This window comes from Cherax quadricarinatus, chromosome 6 (assembly GCF_038502225.1).
Source record: "Cherax quadricarinatus isolate ZL_2023a chromosome 6, ASM3850222v1, whole genome shotgun sequence".
Taxonomy (NCBI): domain Eukaryota; kingdom Metazoa; phylum Arthropoda; class Malacostraca; order Decapoda; family Parastacidae; genus Cherax; species Cherax quadricarinatus.
In genome coordinates, this window is record NC_091297.1 from 8,753,319 (window position 1) to 8,771,235 (window position 17,917).

Below are 17,917 nucleotides of genomic sequence, written 5' to 3' on the forward strand. Positions count from 1 at the left end.
CTCTCTCTCTCTCTCTCTCTCTCTCTCTCTCTCTCTCTCTCTCTCTCTTTCTCTCTCTCTCTCTCTCTCTCTCTCGCTCCCAGTCATCATCAGCCTTTCCTCCTGCCCTGGTTGTAGTGATCAGTGTTACTCTTCCTGATGAAGGCTTCACTCAACCCTTCCCTTCCCTCATTTACCACACAGGATATGCTTCAATTTCCCTAACGAGCTGCGCCTCAGTGTGCCTCTTCTTTCTTTTTTGGATACATCTACATATTTACCCTCTCCTCCCTTACACCTACTCTATACTCCCTTCTCACCGTGTTTCTCTCCCTATTCCTATCCTACACTCCCCTCTCACCCTACTTCTCTTCCTACTCTTCCACCTCTTTATATTTTCCTTCTTCCTGCCTGTACCCTATTACATTGCTCTCTTCTAATCTTTCTCTCTATCCTTCCTCCAGACCCTACTTGACATTTTTATCCTTCAATCTGTCAAGGACATTTTTCACCTTATACCTCTGACCTCTGATGACTCCTGAGAGTTTTTCTACTCCCGGAGCCCAGCCCTAGGCCAGGCTCCAGCCCTGGGTCAGGCTCCAGCCCTGGTCCAGGCTTATCTGGTGCCTGCCTGGTTAACCAGGCTGCTAGATGTAGTTCATTGAAGTGGCCAAGTAATGCCATAATATAAGCAGAATCCCACGAGAATAACAATACTTCAAATAAGGAATAAGAGGGAAGATCTCAAAATGCTTTTCAGTGTAGCAAATGACTATGTTTGGCACAACAATCCAACTCTGAGCCTAAAAAAAAAAGAGCCTATGAGTAGGAGCAACTGAACAACAAAATCCACAATATTTACCTTTGAATACAAGAAAATTATCATCCAATCCTACAGATTCCCTGTACATACCTATCTGTATTTACCTATTTGTAGCTATATGCGTCGAGCTAAGCTCATGGTGTCCCATATCTGCAGCACATCGTACCTTCTGTTGCAACCTACTCCACTGTCCTACCACTGTGAAGAGCCTTATAGTGACCTTCGGCACCATTCTTGATTTATTCAAGCAATGAGACTAAATCTTCTGAAACACCCTGTATCACCTGAAAAAGTACAATACAGGGTAACCAAATTTTTCCAAGAATTAAATTACCTTGAATACGAGGATAGACTAACGGTTATAGGACCAACATTACCAGCAATATTTTATAAGACAGTTCTTATATGAGTTCTTAAGGTACTAAACTGCAAAGACCATTTTAACCTTAATTTCTTTAAGATGTCTGCTACCACACCTACTAGAAGCTACAACTTTAAGCATAACAAAATATCTTCCAAAACTGACAACACAAGTGTTTCTGTCACTGAGTAAAAGTGGAAAAACTTACCAAATGTAGGCTTCCTTTCTTCTAAATTATTATAATCAAAACTAAACGCTAAACCCACCAGGTCTTTCTCCTCAAGGTCACCTGATATGGCGGTCATCAGGTAAATATACAATTAACAATTAGACTTTTATACCATTGAACAGCTATAATTTTGAAAAAAAAAATTATGAACAAAAAAAGGCAACATGAAAGATTTTTATTAATTAATGATGATCATGGTAAGTTCAAACACAGCAAATATATATCTTGATGATCATGGTAAGTTCAAACACAGCAAATATATATCTTGATGATCATGGTAAGTTCAAACACAGCAAATATATATCTTGATGATCATGGTAAGTTCAAACACAGCAAATATATATCTTGATGATCATGGTAAGTTCAAACACAGCAAATATATATCTTGATGATCATGGTAAGTTCAAACACAGCAAATATATATGTTGATGATCATGGTAAGTTCAAACACAGCAAATATATATCTTGATGATCATGGTAAGTTCAAACACAGCAAATATATATGTTGATGATCATGGTAAGTTCAAACACAGCAAATATATATCTTGATGATCATGGTAAGTTCAAACACAGCAAATATATATCTTGATGATCATGGTAAGTTCAAACACAGCAAATATATATCTTGATGATCATGGTAAGTTCAAACACAGCAAATATATATCTTGATGATCATGGTAAGTTCAAACACAGCAAATATATATCTTGATGATCATGGTAAGTTCAAACACAGCAAATATATATCTTGATGATCATGGTAAGTTCAAACACAGCAAATATATATCTCTTATAGATAAGTAAGGTACAAGGTATTTATTATCAAGACTTTGTCAGTAATGGAAATTCTTATACACCACCATTTATCATCAACCAGCACAATCACCACCATTTATCATCAACCAGCACAATCACCACCATTTATCATCAACCAGCACAATCACCACCATTTATCATCAACCACCACAATCACCACCATTTATCATCAACCAGCACAATCACCACCATTTATCATCAACCAGCACAATCACCACCATTTATCATCAACCAGCACAATCACCACCATTTATCATCAACCAGCACAATCACCACCATTTATCATCACCACCATTTATCATCAACCAGCACAGTCACCACCATTTATCAACCAGCACAATCACCACCATTTATCATCAACCAGCACAATCACCACCATTTATCATCAACCACCACAATCACCACCATTTATCATCAACCACCACAATCACCACCATCACAATCACCACCATTTATCATCAATCACCACCATTTATCATCAACCACCACAATCACCACCATTTATCATCAACCACCACAATTACCACCATTTATCATCAACCACCACAATCACCACCATTTATCATCAACCACCACCATTTATCATCAACCACCACAATCACCACCATTTATCATCAACCACCACAATCACCACCATTTATCATCAATCACCACCATTTATCATCAACCACCACAATCACCACCATTTATCATCAACCACCACAATCACCACCATTTATCATCAACCACCACAATTACCACCATTTAGAAAAAAGTATGAGGGTCAAGATGTACTTAATTACGAACCAGTACATTGCAGAACATTTTGCAGGAGACCTTATTCAAGGAAAAGAGAAGTGTAGCATCTGTAGAGAAGATTGTGTCATCAATCCTATACGATACATCCCTCTAGCGCCTGGAACCAATCTTGGGCGGAAAACCAGCACGAATTTAGCAATGGTAAATGTTGTTTAAGACGCTTGCTAAAGTTCCATGGTACGATGACTGTTATAAGAGAAAAAAGGCGGAGTTGGGTGGATTATCAGAAAGTATATGATACAGTATCACAGATTAATCTACAAATTAGAAGAGGCAGGAATAAAATACACAGAGGAACAGAGGGTACCTAAATAACAGAAGGGAGTAACAGTATGGGCTGAGAATATCAGAATGGGAGAGAGTAACAAGTAGGGTCCAACAAGTATTAGGATCAGTGCTTTCCCTGATGGCAATGACCTACCAGAAGGGACTGGGTCATGTGTCACTGTTTGATGATGATGTTTAAGCTAATTAGAAGAGTAATAAGATAGGGGAATAAATATAAACCCCAGGGAGACTTCAACAGGCAGCAGATGTGGTCAAGAAAGTGATTTCAAAAGGTAAATCCAAATAAACTTAACGTCATGGGATTTGACGAAGGCGAGTATGGAATGGGCGACGAGTAACTGCAAATATTAGTGAAGGTCAAGGACCTGGGGGTATATATAACACCAAGCCAAAGTGACACACAAGCCATATAAACCAAGATCAGTAAATCTCAGAACATTCACAAACTTGAAGCTAGAAAAAGTCATAATCAGGGGCTTTTTATGAAGTGTGTCCATAATATTGACCATTCCTGAATATATTGTACTTTTTTTAGACATAGAGTTTATAATAAATCTGGAGTCTACAATCAGATAAGTACCAGAACTGAGAGGAATGCACTATGAGGAGAGACTTGAAGGAGAGAGTGATAATGAGAACGAGATGAGAAGACACGATTTCGACAAATAAAATCTTATGAAAAATTGATAGAGAATATAGGGACAGACTGAATTATGGGGACCAGGATCAAGGGGACACAGATGGAAGCTGAAGACACAGATGACCAATAAGGATGTAAGGAAGTGTTTCTTTAGTGGAATGATGTGAATGAAGCAGTGATGGAGGCAAACTCAATATACAGCTTCAGGAATAGACATGATAAGGCCCAAGAGGCCAGAGATCAGTGATGCCGAGCAAAGTAGTCTAGGAAATTGGACTAGGAGCTGAGTATTGACACTTGCAAATATAACTCGGTGAGTACACACACACACACACACACACACACACACACACACACACACACACACACACACACACACACACACACACTCACACACGCACAAGTGCACACACAGAAGCCAGAGGATCAGGCGCGTATAACAGGAAGGGCGCTGCAATGGATCAGAGAATACCTGACAGGGAGGCAACAACGAGTCATGGTACGTGATGAGGTATCACAGTGGGCACCTGTGACGAGCGGGGTCCCACAGGGGTCGGGCCTAGGACCAGTGCTATTTCTGGTATATGTGAATGACATTATGGAAGGGTTAGACTCAGAAGTGTCCCTGCTCGCAGATAATGTGAAGTTAATGAGGAGTATTAAATCAGATGAGGATCAGGTAGGACATCAAAGAGACCTGGACAGGTTGGACACCTGGCTTCTCGAATTTAACCCTGCCAAAGTCATGAAGATCGGGGAAGGGCAAAGAAGACCGCAGACGGAGTATAGGCTAGGTGGCCAAAGACTGCAAACCTCGCTCAAGGAGAAAGATCTTGGGGTGAGTATAACACCGATCACGTCTCCGGAAGCACACATCAACCAGATAACTGCTGCAGCATATGGGCGCCTGGCAAACCTGAGAATAGCGTTCCGATGCCTTAGTAAGGAATTGTTCAAGACACTGTACACCGTGTACGTCAGGCCCATACTGGAGTATGCAGCACCTGTTTGGAACCCACACTTGATCAAGCACGTCAAGAAATTAGAGAAAGTGCAAAGGTTTGCGACAAGGTTAGTTCCAGAGCTCAGGGGAATGTCCTACGAAGAAAGGTTAAGGGAAATCGGCCTGACGACACTGGAGGACAGGAGGGTTAGGGGAGACATGATAACGACATACAAAATACTGCGTGGAATAGACAAGGTGGACAGAGACAGGATGTTCCAGAGATGGGACACAGAAACAAGGGTTCACAATTGGAAATTGAAGACTCAGATGAGTCAAAGGGATGTTAGGAAGTATTTCTTCAGTCACAGAGTAGTCAGGAAGTGGAATAGCCTAGCAAGTGAGGTAGTGGAGGCAGGAACCATACATAGCTTTAAGATGAGGTATGATAAAGCTCATGGAGCAGGGAGAGAGAGGACCTAGTAGCGATCAGTGAAGAGGCGGGGCCAGGAGCTGAGTCTCGGCCCCTGCAACCACAATTAGGCGAGCACAATTAGGTGAGTACACAGGTTATACAAATATACTCACGGGAACACTCGCCCACGTGCTTCAGAGTGACCTTGACCTTCTTGCAGATGTCACGGTCGAGGTCACATATGTTGTCGTAGGTGTGACCATTAGTGCCACATACGGGGTCACGGGACCTGTCCTCACACGCCACGTTGCAGTCCACCTGACGCTCCAACTCAAATCTCTGCAGGAGAAACAGGGGTCACGGGTCAGGTTGTAACGTAGCAGGTCACATGTTGGTCAATTACATGACATCTCAGCTTTATGGCATAGTTAAATATGTGTATTTTAAGGTCAAATGTTTGGCCTTTCAAGACAGATGTTATTTTTAAGGTTCCCATAATATAACTATCACATGGTAGAGCAGCAAACTGCTACACAATACGACAGTTCTGTTAGTAAACAAAACAAAATACATCCAGGAACCAGGAAAATGGAAATGAGCAAAGTGCAGAAGCACGTCTGTGACTGAGAGTTAAAAGTATTAATTTGCGTAACAGAAACAAATTTGTACTAACAAATTAATACTGTAGTGTAAAGCGCCCTTCTGGCAAGACAGTGATGGAGTGAATGATGGTGAAAGTTTTTCTTTTTCGGGCCACCCTGCCTTGGTGGGAATCGGCCAGTGTGATAAAAAAAAAAAAAAAAAAAAAAAACAAGAGAGGAGCTGAGAGAAATAAGATGGGGAAAACTTGTCTTTAGTGTCATTATAGATACAAAATTAGGATTATTAAGTCAAATATAAAGGAGAGATGTGATACAGAATGGAAGGAGATAAAATATGGCAGGTGGAGGGACGTTACCAGAGTGAAGAAACCAGTTACCCACAAACTGGAGATAAATCTTGAGAGCACGTTTCGGTCTGTCTTAGATCATTATCAGGTTACGACTGGTCCACTGTGGACCAGACCATCCTCTGAAGATTTATCTGCAATATATGGATTGTGAGATGGAAATCCGTGACTTCAACAACTACCTAGCAGAAATAACAACAGCGAAAGTGCCTAAGGTAACAGTGGTAGTAGTCTATAACCCACCCAACAACAGGAGACTTAAGGAGGAGTATGAGAACAGGGAGATAATACACATGCTGAAAATAATAAGGGTGAGAGCGAGAAGAAACGAAGCATAATTATTCATTTTAGGTGACTATAATGACAGGAAGTTAAATGTAGGTATTGGAACTCACTTCGGGTCAGGTAATGTGCACAGCAATGCTCATCAAAGCAGCAATGAGGAATTTCATGAGGGAGCCAGATAGACTTGATCATGTCTTTACTTACAGTGAGGCTAACACTGAGGAAATCAAATTTAGAGTAACACTAGGGACCAGCGACCAAGCGGTACTAAATTTTGAGTACCTCGTGAAACCAGAGTACAAAAGGGAAGATTGATGCTTGAATGTCTTTTCCGGAGATCAACGCTCACGCGGCCCAGTCCCAGACCAAGCCTCCTGGAGGATCAAAGCCTGATCAACAAGGCTTGTTACTGACGGTCGCAGGTAGTCCAAACCAGTCCCGCTGATCAGGTATCGATCTGATGAACTTGTCCTGTTTCCTCTTGAAAACCACGAGAGGGTTGGTAATTTCCCTTATGCACAGAGAAACTGCGTTGAATAGTCTTGGTGTTCTTGTCGCGCCCCTGATTTTTTAGTTAAGTTATTTTCCACTGTCTGCCGGAGTGATTTCGGCGTTCACGTTTAGGACCAGTGCCTCCCCGATTTTCCAGGTGTAAACTATTATGTACCTTTTTAGCCTATGTTCCAAGGAGTACAGTTAAATGGATTTTAAGTGTTCAGATGCTTGAGCGTGCATAAGCAGTGAAAGTTCTCTGTACGTCTTCCCACTCAGCAATCAAGCCTGCCTTGAATGGTACATACAACAATGGTATAAACCTTGGTAATAAATACCGACAAGTTGGTTTAGAAAGACACGTAAGCAAACACTATGACATATTTATTAGAAAACGTTTCGGCCCTGGGACCTTGATCACATCTAACATACAGAGGTAGAAAGGCATTATATGTGGAGAAATTTTCTCCAGGAGGGGGGTATCAGCCCCCTTCAGCCCTTTCAGCCCCTTCAGCCCCTTTCAGCCCTGAGGGGCCAAGCCCTCTCAGAAGGGGCGAGCGTCTTGTTTACTGCTACAGTGAGTAATTGATCACAGATGCTATGCAACGTAGTCAAGTGACCTCTGCTCCTTGCAGCGGTGTTGCAAAGTGTATTTTTATAAGAGACAGTACATTCTTACTTTAGCAGGACAATTAAGGAAAATCCTGCTCCCACTTTATTACCATAGTAAAGATAGTGTACATTGTTGTCTATGCTTAAGACAGCAAGAAACAAACATTCTGCTTTGCTTCATCGAGGAGGTGACAAGGATGCAAGGTACTAGGTCAGCGTTTTTTTTTTTTTTGTGTATTAGGGCAGTGACGGCTTGGGGCGGTGTGGCATGGGGAGACTAGCTTTGACTCTAGTGAGAGTCACACTGACGCCAGGATAACCAGCAAAGAACACTGATCTGTGCGTTAGTGTGAATAAAGTGTCTCACAAAACACAATAAACATAAGAGAAGTGTGATCAGCTTCTCTTGTGATACATTGTGAACAATAAAGACAAATCTTGTGAAACATAGTGTACCAGTGTGCGTTTCTTAGACAATGGAAGACGTGGACATCCAAGGACACTTCAGCTTCTATCAAATCACCGATACCTGTCGAAGGTGTTGAGAACACCATAGCTCACGTTACAAGAGCAAGGTATGTTGCAAATTTCTTGTAGATCGGGGGACTGCGCAGTTCTTGAGTCGCAAGGAGTTTGTAATCAACCTATAGTCGGCAGTAAGGTGTGGACTTTTGAGTCCAAACAAGTAGGTATATCGTCAGCCATTATCGAATGAAATATGCTGACATAACACCCCCAGGGGTAGTTTATATACTTACAAATTATATTTCTTGACAGCCCATGCTGAGATGGTTTCGACAGCTTCTAGACCTCGTCTGCAGGGGCGGCTGTGTAGACGATTTGCTGTCATTTATCAGCTAAGTGTTTCCTATATTTATATATATAAATTACACATAGCTGGTAAGGCCAATATCTTCAACAGAATTTGGTCGTGCTCGAACCGGATAAAGACCACACTGTGGTCCAAATATGTTGTACTACAGTGTACAAATAACCTATGAGCCAAGGTCCTTCGAAAAAAGCTGCAAAACTAGTGTTTTACAATATAAATCAGTATAAATGAGTCCCTCCAGACTCAATCACAGAGAATGGGCAGCCAAAAGAAAACGGGCGCTCACCCAGCGTTCACCCAACGAAAAGGGGAGCTGGGTGACTCACCCAACAAGAAGACGGGGGATGGTATCCTGCACCCTCCATCAACTGCTCCAATCTCGAGAAATTGCTGATTAAGACAACAACCCAAGTGATGTTGTTTGTCTGAGTGTATATATATACACAGTGTTTATAATGTTTATAGACAGAAATTAAGAGACAAGATTGTGTTAAAGTTTGTTTCTTATAGATCTACCTGTTATATTAAAGGAACTTATATATAAAGTGTAAGCTTTCAAATATATATTAACAGTGAAATTTATATATGTGTAAGTAATATTCACGGGTAATTTACAGTTATACAGTGACATTTATAGTGTATAGTGAATGAAGTGTATATCGTTATTTACGATTAATCATCGTGGTCAGGCTGACACAGCAAACTCAAGCCATAAACACCAGACACATGTACCCTGTACCCTTCATGGTCATTGACCCTGAGGTTAAGCTTAGTGGGTCAGTAGTGTCTGACTCGATTATTGCTGACTTAAGCATAACAAAAACTCAGCTGTCTATAGCAGTACAGAGTTTTTAAACACTCTAAGTGTGGTGCTAGAATTTTCAGTATACCATTAAAATGGCTTGTTTGAAAACTCAGTTTCAGTCTTTACAGACTAAGATTACACAATTAGAAAATCTAATTTCAGTCTGTATAGGATTAACTCAAGATACAAACATAGATTTTGATGATCTTGAGGTCAAGTTTGGATTATTTACACAGCGTCTGGAAATAATTAATTCAGACTATACACATTATGAAAATAAATTTCTTGAATCAGATCCATCTGAGGATGAAATTAAAAATGTTTTGGATACATTTAGTGATCAACAATTAAGGTGGACAGGAGTACAGGCTATCTGCCGCAAAACTCTGTCACAGAGACCTACTGTAACTAGTGGTCAAACACCTGTTACACTTGTAACAACAACAAGTGTCCCATTACCAAGCTTACCTACATTGTCATTACCTATTTTCCAAGGTCATAATTACGAAGAATTCATTAGTGGTTTTCAATCCATAGTAAATTCACGAACTGACATAGATGAGATTACCAAGTTCAATTACCTTAAATGTCTTGTGAAGGGAGAACCCTATGAACTGATTAAGTCATTTCCGGTGGTCAAAGGCAATTATCAAATAGCCTTACGTGTCTTAGCAGGCAATTACTTTGATGCTGACAAGGCTAGAGTTAGACATGCAGTCTTAATATCAAGCTTGAAGCCACCCAAACATTGTTTTTCAGACTTACAGGCATTTAGAATTACATTAGACAATAGTCTCAGATCTCTAGGTGCTAAATATGACCTAAGACAATGTGATTGGTTTATCAGTGGTATTGTACAAGATAAGTTGTCACCACAAACTATTGAACGATTAAATATTATGTTCAATAAACGCTATTTCACTTGTGAAGAAATTAGCAATGGTTTACAAACAATAGTTTCATGCATGCAAGCAACGAGACAAGATGAAAAATACACAAATCCCGTGGATAATAAACCTTCAACTCAGTATAAAAAGAGTATACCTACTCCCACTAAACCACATAATGGGAAATCCCATATAGGCATTTATCAAGCTGTGAATACAACAGACAGTAAACAAATTGTCACACATAAACGTACTCCAAAATGTGTACTTTGTGATGGAACACATTGGGCACAGTATTGTAGTCAATACACATCAATGGAGGCACGTAAACAACGTGTTCATCAGCTGAAAAGGTGCATCAAGTGTTTAGGTGAACTCTGTCACAGAGACCTACTGTAACTAGTGGTCAAACACCTGTTACACTTGTAACAACAACAAGTGTCCCATTACCAAGCTTACCTACATTGTCATTACCTATTTTCCAAGGTCATAATTACGAAGAATTCATTAGTGGTTTTCAATCCATAGTAAATTCACGAACTGACATAGATGAGATTACCAAGTTCAATTACCTTAAATGTCTTGTGAAGGGAGAACCCTATGAACTGATTAAGTCATTTCCGGTGGTCAAAGGCAATTATCAAATAGCCTTACGTGTCTTAGCAGGCAATTACTTTGATGCTGACAAGGCTAGAGTTAGACATGCAGTCTTAATATCAAGCTTGAAGCCACCCAAACATTGTTTTTCAGACTTACAGGCATTTAGAATTACATTAGACAATAGTCTCAGATCTCTAGGTGCTAAATATGACCTAAGACAATGTGATTGGTTTATCAGTGGTATTGTACAAGATAAGTTGTCACCACAAACTATTGAACGATTAAATATTATGTTCAATAAACGCTATTTCACTTGTGAAGAAATTAGCAATGGTTTACAAACAATAGTTTCATGCATGCAAGCAACGAGACAAGATGAAAAATACACAAATCCCGTGGATAATAAACCTTCAACTCAGTATAAAAAGAGTATACCTACTCCCACTAAACCACATAATGGGAAATCCCATATAGGCATTTATCAAGCTGTGAATACAACAGACAGTAAACAAATTGTCGCACATAAACGTACTCCAAAATGTGTACTTTGTGATGGAACACATTGGGCACAGTATTGTAGTCAATACACATCAATGGAGGCACGTAAACAACGTGTTCATCAGCTGAAAAGGTGCATCAAGTGTTTAGGTGAACACAAGGGAGGTAAATGCTCACTGAAGAAGTGTTTTAAATGCAAGGGTATGCATCATACAACATTATGCCCAAATACTTTTGCTGAACAGCAGAAGACTTCCACAGAATCAGGAAGTCAACAAGCAACAGCATTAAATGTGAGAGATAAGTTTAAAGCAACTGCTCTTCCGATAGCTCGATTTCAGTTATCTAATAAATTACACAAAACCAATGTGCTAACACTATTTGATCAAGGCTCACAAAGGTCCTTCATAAGAAGAACAGTGTTGCAGAAACTGAATAAACAACCCTATGCCAAAATACAGTTATAGCTGGTTTTTTCCACAATTCTGGTAAACAGACATATGACCTAGCCAGAATCATTGTTGGTCTAGGAAACAGGAAAAAAGACAGTAGAAGCTGTGGTAGTAGATGATTTGCCTAAGTCTGTGCAGATCCAGGGATTAAAAGAAACAGTTGCAGCACTGAAAGCAGCTAAGGTCAAGTTAGCCTGTCCTGACATACAGACGGACACAATTAGTCCAATTGATTTAATCATTGGAAGTGATTATTATCACTGTTTTGTGCAAAATATAGTAAGTAAACATGATGTTCACTTGCTGAAAACAGCAGGAGGCCACATGATATGTGGTCCCATTCCCTCTCAAAGTGGGAAACAAGCTGATATTGATTCAGTGGAAAATGTACTAGTTACGAGAATAACCGCTGATCATGTACCACAGCAAAAATTATCATTACTGGAAGAAATGAATGAACCAGTTGATAAGTTGTGGGATTTAGATGCGATAGGTATTGATGTAAATAAACCAAGCCCACAAGAGTCTCAGACTTATAACCAATATTTGGACACTGTCAAATATAAAGATGGACAGTATTGGGTTAGGTTACCATGGAAATTAAATCCACCACATCTGCCTAGCAATTATCGCATGGCTTTCGGACAGATGAAAGCACAAATACATGAGCTCAGGAAGAATCCAGAGCTACTGACTGTCTATGATAATATCATACAAGAACAGTTGGACAATAAATTCATTGAGGAAATAGTCGAAGATAAGTTGAAGACAAACGCTCATTATCTCCCGCACCATGGAGTCAGAAAAGATTCTGAAACCACTCCACTACGTGTTGTATATAATTGCAGCGCACGTGCAAATAAAGATGTAGCAAGTCTTAATGACTGTCTGATGACCGGACCCTCACTAACTGAGAAGCTTGGAGACGTGCTTATGAAATTTCGCACAAACCCATATGCCTACACGGCTGATATTTCCAAAGCTTTCTTAAGAGTAGGACTACAAGAAATAGATAGAGATTATACTCGATTCTTGTGGCCTGAAAATCCACATGATCCTCAAAGTCCTGTGAAAACTTATCGTTTCAAATCAGTATTATTTGGTGCAACATCCTCTCCATTCTTACTAGAAGCTACTCTGAATACACATTTGAAGAAATCTGAAAGTCCCTTCAAAGAAATCTTAAAGAAAAGTTTCTATGTGGACAATCTTCAAGGTACTGTGAATAAAGAGGAGGATTTGAAATCCTTATACAGAGAAGCTAACAAGGAGATGAAAGAAGCAAATATGCCTCTAAGGATGTGGAATACAAATTCAAAGCAGTTAAGGGAACTTATCAAAGAAGATTTCCCTGAAACTGAAATTCCTGATTGCAACAATATGCTGGGACTTAATTGGAACACACAGGAAGATACTTTGACTCTCAAAAAGATAAACAATAAATCATGAAGTACACTCACTAAACGTAGTTTACTGTCAGAGGTATCACAATGTTTTGATCCTCTAGGACTCGTCTCACCAATTACCATAAAAGGTAAAATGCTTATGCAAGATGCATGGAAACTCAAAATTGGATGGGATGAGAACTTGCCTCTAGAAATGAGTCAAGCATGGGATGAAATATCCAAGGAGTTTAAGCAACTTCATCAAATTAAATTTCCCAGACAAATAGGTCAAGAGGGAAACAAGTACACATTACATGTGTTCTGTGATGCGTCAACCAGAGGTTATGGCGCTGTAGCTTACATGAGTAATGCTGAAGGAAGTACACTAATTACTTCAAAGGCCAGGGTAGCACCCTTGAAGGTCAGAACAGTACCACAATTGGAACTGACAGCACTCTATGTAGGTACAAAATTAGCTGTCTATCTCAACAAAGTACTTGATCATCTCACTATTGAAAAAACCGTGATCTGGAGTGATAATGAGGCAGTTCTCCAGTGGTTAAGAAATAATAAGAGTAAGCTGGTCTATGTACAGAACAGAGTAGCAGAAATAAAAGAAATGCAGAGAGATTATCTCTTTCTTCACGTCTCTACCCTAGAGAATCCAGCTGACATGTTGTCACGTGGTGTCCCACTCAAGAAATTTGTGGATAATAAATTATGGCTCCACGGACCGAACTGGCTCTCTAATGAAAATAACTGGCCTCAGCAAAAAGCTCACATTATGCCAGAAGAAACAGTCTGCTTGAACACAGCAGAAATAAGTTGTGTAAATACTGCAGACACAACAGAAATAGTCATTGATGGATCTAAATACTCATCTTTGGGTAAACTCTTAAGAGTTACAGCTCTTGTCTTTAAATTCATTAAAGGAATTAAACCTGATTATGAATGTCTTGAACCCATTAAATACTGGGTGAAACTAATACAGAAAGTTGTTTTCTCTACAGAATATAAATTTCTGGAAACACAAGATAAATCCCCAAAGAAACCTGTCATGATTAATTCTTTAGGACTTTATCTCGACTCAGAAAAGATTATAAGATGTCGAGGAAGAATTCATAATTCTTCACTACCTAAAGAAGCCATACATCCAATATTGATCCCCAAGAATCACTGGCTAACAAAACTGATTGTTCAAAACGCCCACAGTAACGTGTTACATGGTGGGGTAGCTGACACACTTTGTCATATACGACAGTCCTACTGGATACCTCAAGGTCGACAAAGTGTGAAAAAACAAATAAAGGACTGTATTACTTGTCGTCACTACGATATGCGAGTATGTCAGTATCCAGGTCCACCTCCATATCCCTCTGAAAGAGTTTGTAATATCACTCCATTTGAGGTGACAGGTGTAGATTACACTGGACCAACAATTTTAACCAAAACAGTTGACAAAGTTCCCATCAAGGTGTACATCTGTTTGTTCACTTGTGCTACAACTAGAGCAGTACATCTAGAAGTAGCCACTGACATGTCTGCTGAAACTTTTATCAAATTATTCAGAAGGTTTGCAGCCAGAAGGGCATGTCCCAGACTGATGATTTCAGATAATGCAACGAACTTTGTTGCTGGTGCTGCTTATATAACCAAGATCTTTGATCAACCAGAGGTACAACAGATGCTGAATCAACGCAGTTGTCGTTGGAGATACATTCCTCCTAAATCTCCATGGCACGGCGGATTTTATGAAAGAATGATCGGCATTGTAAAACGTTGTTTAAGGAAGACTCTTCATCGTCAAAGAATCGACTTAGAAGAATTCCGTACAGTTGTGACTGAAATAGAAAATATAGTCAACAACAGACCTCTAACTTATGTTACCGATGATCTGGACAATTTAGAAGTGTTAAGTCCATCTCATTTACTCCATGGCAGAAGGCTCGAACCTGTTCCTCCCATGAATGATAAAGAAATCATAGAGGATCCTACTTATTTCGAACCTGAGCAACTCAGACGTAAATTCAAACACCTTAATAAAGTGATTGAACGTTGGGAGAAAATTTGGCGAGAAGACTATCTCACCTCATTAAGAGAACACTTCTATGGAGCTGGTGTTCCTGAAAATCATAAGTCCTTAAGACCTGGTGACATAGTGATTATCGACAATGATGGTCCGAGGTCCCAATGGCCACTTGGAAAAATTGTGACCATATATCCTGATGCAAATGGAATCATCAGGACAGTTGATGTTTTGAGCAAAGGTGTAGTGAATAAGCGGACAATAAATAAACTAGTGCCGTTAGAATTACACAGTGTTGAAAACAAAATTAGTGATTCTCCAGAAACCACACAGACTAAAGCTGTTCAGAAAAGACAAGCAGCAGTGGTGGCGAGTGAGAAAATCAAATTAATGTTAAGTGATGAATAGTTCACCTGCAGCGAACCTCCGCCGCCCCCCAGTGTGGAGAAATTTTCTCCAGGAGGGGGGTATCAGCCCCCTTCAGCCCTTTCAGCCCCTTCAGCCCCTTTCAGCCCTGAGGGGCCAAGCCCTCTCAGAAGGGGCGAGCGTCTTGTTTACTGCTACAGTGAGTAATTGATCACAGATGCTATGCAACGTAGTCAAGTGACCTCCGCTCCTTGCAGCGGTGTTGCAAAGTGTATTTTTATAAGAGACAGTACATTCTTACTTTAGCAGGACAATTAAGGAAAATCCTGCTCCCACTTTATTACCATAGTAAAGATAGTGTACATTGTTGTCTATGCTTAAGACAGCAAGAAACAAACATTCTGCTTTGCTTCATCGAGGAGGTGACAAGGATGCAAGGTACTAGGTCAGCGTTTTTTTTTTTGTGTATTAGGGCAGTGATGGCTTGGGGCGGTGTGGCATGGGGAGACTAGCTTTGACTCTAGTGAGAGTCACACTGACGCCAGGATAACCAGCAAAGAACACTGATCTGTGCGTTAGTGTGAATAAAGTGTCTCACAAAACACAATAAACATAAGAGAAGTGTGATCAGCTTCTCTTGTGATACATTGTGAACAATAAAGACAAATCTTGTGAAACATAGTGTACCAGTGTGCGTTTCCTAGACAATGGAAGACGTGGACATCCAAGGACACTTGAGCTTCTATCAAGTCACCTATACCTGTCGAAGGTGTTGAGAACCCCATAGCTCACGTTACAAGACCAAGGTATGTTGCGAATTTCTTGTAGATCGGGGGACTGCGCAGTTCTTGAGTCGCAAGGAGTTTGTAATCAACCTATAGTCGGCAGTAAGGTGTGGACTTTTGAGTCCAAACAAGTAGGTATATCGTCAGCCATTATCGAATGAAATATGCTGACATAACACCCCCCAGAGGTAATTTATATACTTACAAATTATATTTCTTGACAGCCCATGTTGAGATGGTTTCGATAGCTTCTAGACCTCGTCTGCAGGGGTGGCTGTGTAGACGATTTGCTGTCATTTATCAGCTAAGTGTTTCCTATATTTATATATATAAATTACACATAGCTGGTAAGGCCAATATCTTCAACTTTATATATATAGGCGGAGAGTGAGGTGTGACGCACGTGACCTGAGGAATGTCATAAGAACATAAGAATGGAGGAACACTGTAGAAGGCCTACTGGCCCATGCGAGGCAGGTCCTTATCAAAACAACCTCTGCCTATGATGAAGAGGTAGACGTTGAAATCATGTGACTCCTGTGTTGTTGGGTTGGTGGTGCTTAAGTATCATGTATGCCAATGTTTTTGAAATTTTGTAGTTTCCAGTGTTGCATTCTATAGTGTCGGTGACGGCGATTAGTGAGGCTTCTAGACACCGTCGGCGTCTGAGGTCTGGTTCGGTGAGAACGAGTTGTGCCTCATTCCAGTTCATCAAATGTCCCGTGGAGTCTCTGTGGAGGACACAGGCGTACCTTACATCGTCTCTGTTAGAGGCATTTTCGATGCAGTCCGCTTGAATGAGCATCGAAATGCCTCTAACAGAGACGATGTAAGGTACGCCTGTGTCCTCCACAGAGACTCCACGGGACATTTGATGAACTGGAATGAGGCACAACTCGTTCTCACTGAACCAGACCTCAGACGCCGACGGTGCCTAGAAGCCTCACTAATCGCCGTCACCGACACTATAGAACGCAACACTGGAAACTACAAAATTTCAAAAACATTGGCATACATGATACTTAAGCACCACCAACCCAACAACACAGGAGTCACATGATTTCAACGTCTACCTCTTCATCATAGGCAGAGGTTTTGATAAGGACCTGCCTCGCATGGGCCAGTAGGCCTTCCACAGTGTTCCTCCATTCTTATGTTCTTATGACATTCCTCAGGTCACGTGCGTCACACCTCACTCTCCGCCTATATATATAGTCTTTCTACCTCTGTATGTTAGAAGTGATCAAGGTCCCAGGACCGAAACGTTTTCTAATAAATATGTCATAGTGTTTGCTTACGTGTCTTTCTAAACCAACATACAACAATATCCCAGCCTAGAGAGAGCAAGTGATTTAAAGAGTATCATCACTGTCTCAGCGTCTCTTGTCATTAAAATTCTAGTTATGCAGCCCACCATTTTCCATGCAGTAGCAATGTCAACATTATTATCCTTGAATGTGAGATCTCCCAACATCGCTACTTTTAAATCACGCACAGAATTGAAAAACTGCCGGAAGAAATATAATGGGAAAAGGAAGCAGCCGTAAAGACAACACAAGGGATGAAGTATTAGACAAGTGCAACAACTGGGTATCTTTATTATGTTGACGTTTCGCCAACCAGTGGGTTTATCAACATAATAAATGGACAATAA

At 40.4% G+C, this 17,917-nt stretch overlaps 1 protein-coding gene across 10 annotated transcripts in view; it reads right to left on the reverse strand.

The window, feature by feature from the left end:
• Positions 1-17,917, reverse strand: part of LOC128691929 (SPARC-related modular calcium-binding protein 1) — a 741,978-nt gene that overhangs the window by 453,955 nt on the left and 270,106 nt on the right. For all 10 annotated transcript variants that reach the window (XM_070080108.1, XM_070080089.1, XM_070080126.1 and 7 more), the window contains one exon: positions 5,463-5,628. In XM_070080108.1, the coding sequence (XP_069936209.1) occupies positions 5,463-5,628 (166 nt within the window). The remainder of the gene's footprint in view (positions 1-5,462; positions 5,629-17,917) is intronic.